We start from the raw sequence: 6,561 nt of genomic DNA, 5'->3' as shown, positions 1-6,561 counted from the left end.
CTAGCGAGATACACCATTTGGGAGTACTAAATGATAACTTGACATAATTCACGATTCGATCATCAACATATTGCAACAAAGAAAAAGTAGATGCATGAACCCAAAAAATGAGTCAAGTGGGAGCACGTACAACCGATCTGGATTCTGGACAAAGAAAGAATGCCTTGCACTTAGAACTTTAGAAGTACATGTCATACATATACATAGCCAAGTAAACAAATTCAAACATTATTGTTATATATATTTCTACAAGTCAAGTTCTGCTTCCAATCACCACTCTCCTGCCCATGGACCTGGAGCTGGAGCTGGAGGAGAATCAGAAAATATCCCTGCAAATAGAACCAAAACATGCACAATATTAATCTTCCCAAAAACTAATAGAACTGCTTAGAAGTACTTGATGATATATTAATATGAAATATGAACTAGTTACCACATAGAAGGAGGTTATCTGGTGGCGGGCGTTCCTTAGCAGGGTCAGGATCAGCATCAAAAACTCGAACGTAGAGTTCTTGTCCCAAGTACCAGTGCTTCAGTAGTTGTGACCTCAAGTTCCACATTCCTACGTTGTCTAGGAAAGCATACACTGCAGTCCATCCTTCGGGGTACACTTGCACAGTTGATCTCACAACAGGATCGTAGAGGTTGTATGTGCTGCGTGATTCTTCAGTCCAATCTCCTTTGCCATACCTGCTTGTTAATATTTGGCAGGATCAGACTAGTGTCTAACGTACATGATTTTCATTACATACATCGACATATTTAACTGAGACATTGAATTCTCACATCATAGTATGCTTGCCTTAATAACGTGCCTAATCAAGTAATGTTAAGGCTAAATTTATATATATGGAGAGACACTTACCCGACCACAAAAAATCCGAAACCATCGAAATGCCAAGAATCCATGACGAACAGGTCGTTTTTAAACACAATTTCTATCCACCCTTTGTGGATTCCAGTCACTACAGATACTCCATAGGACGCATCAGTACTATTCTCTGATTTCACCGGAAAAGTATCGAGTTGATACACACCGGAACCATTGACACAGTAATCGGCGAGTTTCAGCGGGGTTGGTACAGTGTAATATGACACATTGTTGACAACATAACGCGGTAGATCATGAATCTGAGCCACTGTACTTTCGAGGACGAAGGTTTGGGATAGGGTCACATTTGAGACATTGAAGGATCCTTGTGGATTAGGCCTTGCAGCTCCAACAGTTAAGTTCCACCTGGTCATGAAAAAGTTAATTGGGGGAAGACATCTAAAAGAATGTATTTGATGAAACAAATTAAAGTTTGTGTAGAATGGGAAAACTCTCGCTCTCACCACATTGTCACACATATTATGTTGTTCGACTGTAAGTATAAACCATCTAACGCATTAAAAATATTTTAGAGCAACCAACCTAATAGACCGGGCCTGGTTCATCGAAAAATCATCATCCAACGGGTCAGGCCCTTCCGGCAGCGGTCCACTGACTGTTGAGACAGAATTTGAGTAGTGCAACACCCCTATTCCCACCAAGCTGCTATAATCAGAGGTCTTGAGTAGCTTGGGAGATGCCACCATGTAATAGTCAGCCTCATCTTGATTTGCTGTGACAAGAACTGAGTAGGATTGACCAACATGTACATCCAGAGAATCCAAAGTAATCTGATCAGTATATGACCCTTCTGTTTCAACCAACACCATTTGATGGTTCTGAATCCTGAAATTGAAACTCAAAGCATTCCCCACATTTGATATTCTCAGCCTGTAAGTCTTCCCTGCACATATAACAAACCGGCAAGCAAAAATATTTGGTCATTCTATATTTCATTATATAGTAGATACATATAGCTTTCGGTCCAAACTAAATGTACCTTGTGTGACAGTGAAGGATTCATAATCTATTGACCGTGGATTGTTCAGAGGGCCTTTGCCATTCATCAACATTATATCTGGAAGAATGAAATAAGCCGTCTCGCTTCTATTCATATGTGACCGAACTGTCTGTGCCAATCCATTCCCAAAAAATAAAATGTGAGCTTAAAATTTGAATTGATTTTTGGAACTTTGAACTGAAGCTAATTTGGTCATGATGTTCATGAATAAAATTTCAAGTGAAAGAGACCTTGTAGCTGTCATAATACCAATCACCAATGAGGAGATCATATTCGGCCTCTGGTGCAGGGAAGGGGACGGCAATGACATTGCGGTTGATGACACGAATAGCTCCAAACCCTCCAGCAGCCTTGTGGAAGTTGATGGATGGAAAGTAGAAGAAGCTGCCAATCTGGTCCTTAGTTTGGAACACATAAGTCCAGTTAGTACCAGGTAGAATCGGACAATTTGTGCCGGAAACTCCATCTTGCCATGAGTTTAGCCTTTGCTGTATACCATTCCTACACCACCCCAAAAACCATTTCTTTTGTTAACTTAAAAGGTTTGAAATTGGATCTATGCAAAACACATTGTTGTACAAAACTATGTATACCATGTAAATAATAGAGGCTCATCCATATTGTTAAAGACATTGACATGAACAAAGTCATTCGTTGTGGCATTGATAAGAGGCCCTGGAAACTTCCCGTTGATGGTGATGACCTGCTCAACATTAATTTACACAGCACAGGTTCAAATTCTCTAACTGTAAGAAGATCAGAAAACCAAGCAAACCAAAAGTAACCGGTTCTTACAGGTTGATCCAAAGACACGGGCTTGATGGTGCTGTCAAGGGTCACATCCCAATCAAGATAAATATGAATAGCATTGGCTCTAGCTACAAGAGCTAAGACCAATATTGCACATTTGATCAGGCCAGTATAGGCCATTCTTCTCTGTTTCGAGTCTACTGGGTCGCGCTGGGATATGCAAATAGACAATGTAGCTTATATACGTGAATAACAAGGGAGGGCTTGGAGAGGTGAAGGTCCATAGAAGGAAAGACAATAACCAGAATAAAGGTCACAGCTGGAAAATGGTATCAAATCGGTGATAACAATCTCTTTCTTATAAGTGAGTGTTTACTAGCATAGAAGAGTAGTCACCAGACCAAACAAAGCCGGCAGGTTAGAGATGAACAACAAGAGTACAAGAGGAACTGGTGACAGACCATGCCATTGTTTTGATCAACCATTGGGGCTTAGCTAGTTGACTCCTTCACTAGTGTAACAAGCTGTTTTCTCAGAACCCATTGTCCTCTACGAAGTAATCTTTTAAGATTTAAAATAAAAAGATCATCTTTGCCTCTTTGGTAATGTCTACATGACCAAAGAACAATGACGATGAAAACGTATCATGTACAAAAAAATTGTTAACAACCCACATATCAACTAACTGGTAGTTAGTAATGTACAGAGTCAAGTGATACTACTCTCTCCGGTGAGAAATCTTGAGTTTGAATTCCGATCTATTGAATTTACTCATGTTTTAGAGAGACAAAACTTATTCGCATATGCCCTAGCTACATTTGGCCATCACAACACTAGTGGTTCTTGGGCTACTACTTTGCCAGATGCAGCCCTGCTTTACGTTTTGATCTTCTAAACTTAAGATGTCGGGTTTTACCGTAATTTTCTCTTCTACCATGAAAAAACTAGGGTGTTTCTAGATGTACCCAGCAAATTTCTAAATAAACCCAGCACTTCAACTTTTATCACACTTTTTCCTGTTTTTCCCTTAAGTCTATTTACACCCAGCATCTATTTCAAAACGTTAAACCCAGATCCTCCGATTACTTGAGTTGTGTTTCAGTATGAATACAAACATCAAGAGCAATAATTTATCAGCTCTGCTTATTTTTTGCAAACAATCTCTCATGTTCTATGCCACACAATTATAATCTTGATTTCATAACAACGTTTTTCAAATGTAAAGCTCCAACTCCCAATATGTCTTCTTCCTCTCTGCAACTCTCTCTCTCTCCCTCTCTCTCTCTAATCACTGTTTCTACTTCTCTCTCACTCATCTCCTCCACTCTCTCTCCCAAGCTTCCCTCCTCAACCCGTTTATCCACTGCTCATTTCCAACTGAGGACAAGATTCCAAATAAAAAAAACTATCATTTTGACCTCCTCCTCTAATGCCGTCAGTGAGGACGGCAAGGTATTTCCCACACGGAACCGAGCGAGCGCGAACAGCCGACGTACTTCTCCACCTGACGTAGTTGGACCTTACGGCATTGACGATCTCGGCGAGGAGGCGTTTAACTTCCCTTTTTAAATTCATCCTTTTATACAAACGGGGTAAAATGGGTAATAAAATTAATATTAGGTACATTTAGCAATTTGCTGGGTACATCTAGCAATACCCAAAACCCATTACAGTGTCACCAGTATATAAATTGGAATGAAAACTCAAAACTGCACTCTTTGGCGGGACTGCTCTGCTCCATGCGTCCTCTGTTAAAGCCACTACTACCCCGAAACCCATGTTCCATCTTAGACTATGCCCCAATTTTCCAATCCTTGACTGGCCAAAACTTGTTGAAGCTAGGCCAACAGGTCCACACCCATATGATCCTACATGGGTTCGAACCCAATGCCTATCTTGGCGCCAAGATGGTTGCCATGTACGCCAGCTCCGGCGATCTCGCCTCAGCTGTGAATGTGTTTCATAGCGTAAACTACCCATCTACACTTTTGTATAACTCGATTATTAGGGCTCATACTCTTCATGGTTACATTGCGAAAAGTATCGAAATTTATGGACAGATGCATTGTTTGGGACTAAAGGGTGACCATTTCACCTACCCTTTTGTGCTCAAGTGTTGTGCTGAGTTGTCTGATGTTCGTATTGGGAAATGTGTTCATGGGTTGAGCTTGAGAACTGGGTTGGAGTCTGATGTGTATGTTGGGACTTCTTTGATTGACATGTATGTGAAATGTTGTGAGATGAGCAATGCACGTATGGTGTTTGATGAATTGTCTGTGAGAGGAGTTTCGTCGTGGAATGCGATGATTGCTGGGTACATGAGAGAGGGAGAGATTTGTGTTGCTGAGGAGTTGTTTGGGGAAATGAGGTGCAAGAATATTGTGTCTTGGACTGCTATGATATCGGGGTATACGCAGAACGGGATGGCTGAGCAGGCATTGGGTGTGTTTGATGAGATGTTGAGGGAAGATTCGGAGGTTAAGCCGAATTGGGTGACGGTAATGAGTGTACTTCCTGGGTGTGCACATTCGGCTGCGCTAGAGCGGGGGAGGAAGATTCACGAGTTTGCTAGAGGGATTGGTTTGGAGAAGAATGCTTCCATACAGACGGCGCTGGTGGCAATGTATGCTAAATGTGGGAGCCTTTCTGAGGCTCGTCAGTGTTTTCAGAGGATTAGTGGAAGTGAGAAGAGTTTGGTTGTGTGGAATACTATGATCACTGCTTATGCGTCCCATGCACGCGGATCAGAAGCTGTGTCCACTTTTGAGGACATGGTGAGAGCTGGTGTTCAACCTGATCACATAACATTCACGGGATTGTTATCTGGTTGCAGTCATTCGGGGCTTGTTGATGTTGGCTTAAAATACTTTGATGGCATGAAGACAGTATACTCTGTTGAACCAAGAGTCGAACATTATGCTTGTGTTGTTGATCTATTGGGTCGTGCAGGGCGATTGATGGAGGCAATGGATGTTGTACATAAAATGCCAATGCAAGCAGGGCCAAGCATTTGGGGCGCACTGTTATCAGCTTGTCGAAACCACTCAAACTTGGACATTGCTGAAACTGCAGCCAGAAATCTCTTCATTTTAGAACCAGACAACAGTGGCAATTATGTCCTGCTATCAAATATATATGCTGAAGCTGGCATGTGGAAGGAGGTGGACAAATTGAGAATTCTATTAAAATCTCAAGGGATGAAGAAGAGCCCTGGATGCAGTTGGATAGAGGTCAATGGGAAAGCCCATCTGTTTCTTGGTGGAGATACATCTCATCCTCAAGCAAAGGAAGTTTACATGTTACTGGAGGAGTTACCGAAAAAAATGAAGGCGGCTGGTTATGTACCTGACACTAGGTTTTCTTTGCATGATGTTAGTGAAGAGGAGAAAGAACATAACCTTACAACCCACAGTGAAAAGCTTGCCATTGCCTTTGGACTTCTTAACACTGCTCCTGGAGTGGTTCTTCGTGTGACAAAGAACCTTAGAATTTGTGGAGATTGTCATACAGCCACCAAGTTCATATCTATGATCTATGGGAGGGAGATTATCGTAAGAGATGTGAATCGATTCCATCACTTTAAAGACGGGTACTGTTCCTGTGGAGATTATTGGTAACAGAATAGGAGCTTGGTTTCACATTAATCAGAATGCGTGAGATGTTTGAAGATGCCATCAACCGCATTCAGATGGATATATACCAAAATCCCTCGCAAGAGTACCCATGTTGCCAAAGGAAGAACTAGAGCAAGATTCTAAGCTGTACAAAGTGACATCTGACTGCTACAATCTGAGCATTCTTGCTACGGAATTGGAAGACATTCATGAACCTTTAGCTGACCTAAACCATGGTTTGATCAACAGAAAGGGCGCTCTTCGTTGATGGTATTTCTTACTGACATCCCAGAAATCCTCAAGAC

The 6,561-nt window shown here is 41.6% G+C and overlaps 2 protein-coding genes across 2 annotated transcripts; one reads left to right on the top strand and one right to left on the bottom strand.

Annotated features, from left to right (window-relative positions):
• Positions 1 to 270: 270 nt before the first annotated feature.
• Positions 271 to 2,846, bottom strand: LOC101310177 (monocopper oxidase-like protein SKU5-like). Its single transcript, XM_004308708.1, has 8 exons — positions 2,688 to 2,846; positions 2,486 to 2,595; positions 2,123 to 2,393; positions 1,872 to 2,001; positions 1,415 to 1,775; positions 866 to 1,237; positions 434 to 690; positions 271 to 329 (listed from the first exon to the last, which is right to left on the bottom strand). Exons 1-8 carry the CDS (start codon positions 2,820 to 2,822, stop codon positions 271 to 273), a joined length of 1,695 nt encoding a protein of 564 aa, XP_004308756.1. The 5' UTR covers positions 2,823 to 2,846.
• Positions 2,847 to 4,549: 1,703 nt separating this feature from the next.
• LOC101309887 (pentatricopeptide repeat-containing protein At1g20230-like) lies at positions 4,550 to 6,524 on the top strand. The gene is made up of 2 exons (XM_004308707.1): positions 4,550 to 6,231; positions 6,311 to 6,524. The coding sequence occupies exons 1-2, from the start codon at positions 4,550 to 4,552 to the stop codon at positions 6,522 to 6,524; spliced, it is 1,896 nt and encodes a 631-aa protein (XP_004308755.1).
• The last annotated feature ends 37 nt before the right edge of the window (positions 6,525 to 6,561 follow it).

This window comes from Fragaria vesca, linkage group LG7, assembly GCF_000184155.1.
Source record: "Fragaria vesca subsp. vesca linkage group LG7, FraVesHawaii_1.0, whole genome shotgun sequence".
In the NCBI taxonomy this organism is placed as follows: Eukaryota; Viridiplantae; Streptophyta; class Magnoliopsida; order Rosales; family Rosaceae; genus Fragaria; species Fragaria vesca.
This window is presented reverse-complemented; position numbering and strand designations above follow the sequence as displayed.

Coding starts and splice junctions, on each gene's coding strand:
- LOC101310177 (XM_004308708.1), bottom strand. CDS start 2,822: ATGGCCTATACTGGCCTGATCAAATGTGCAATATTGGTCTTAGCTCTT. Junction 1,238..1,414: donor AACCAGGCCCGGTCTATTAG/GTTGGTTGCTCT, acceptor TTTCATGACCAG/GTGGAACTTAACTGTTGGAG. Junction 691..865: donor TTCGGATTTTTTGTGGTCGG/GTAAGTGTCTCT, acceptor ATTAACAAGCAG/GTATGGCAAAGGAGATTGGA.
- LOC101309887 (XM_004308707.1), top strand. CDS start 4,550: ATGGTTGCCATGTACGCCAGCTCCGGCGATCTCGCCTCAGCTGTGAAT. Junction 6,232..6,310: donor TTCCATCACTTTAAAGACGG/GTACTGTTCCTG, acceptor AGATGTTTGAAG/ATGCCATCAACCGCATTCAG.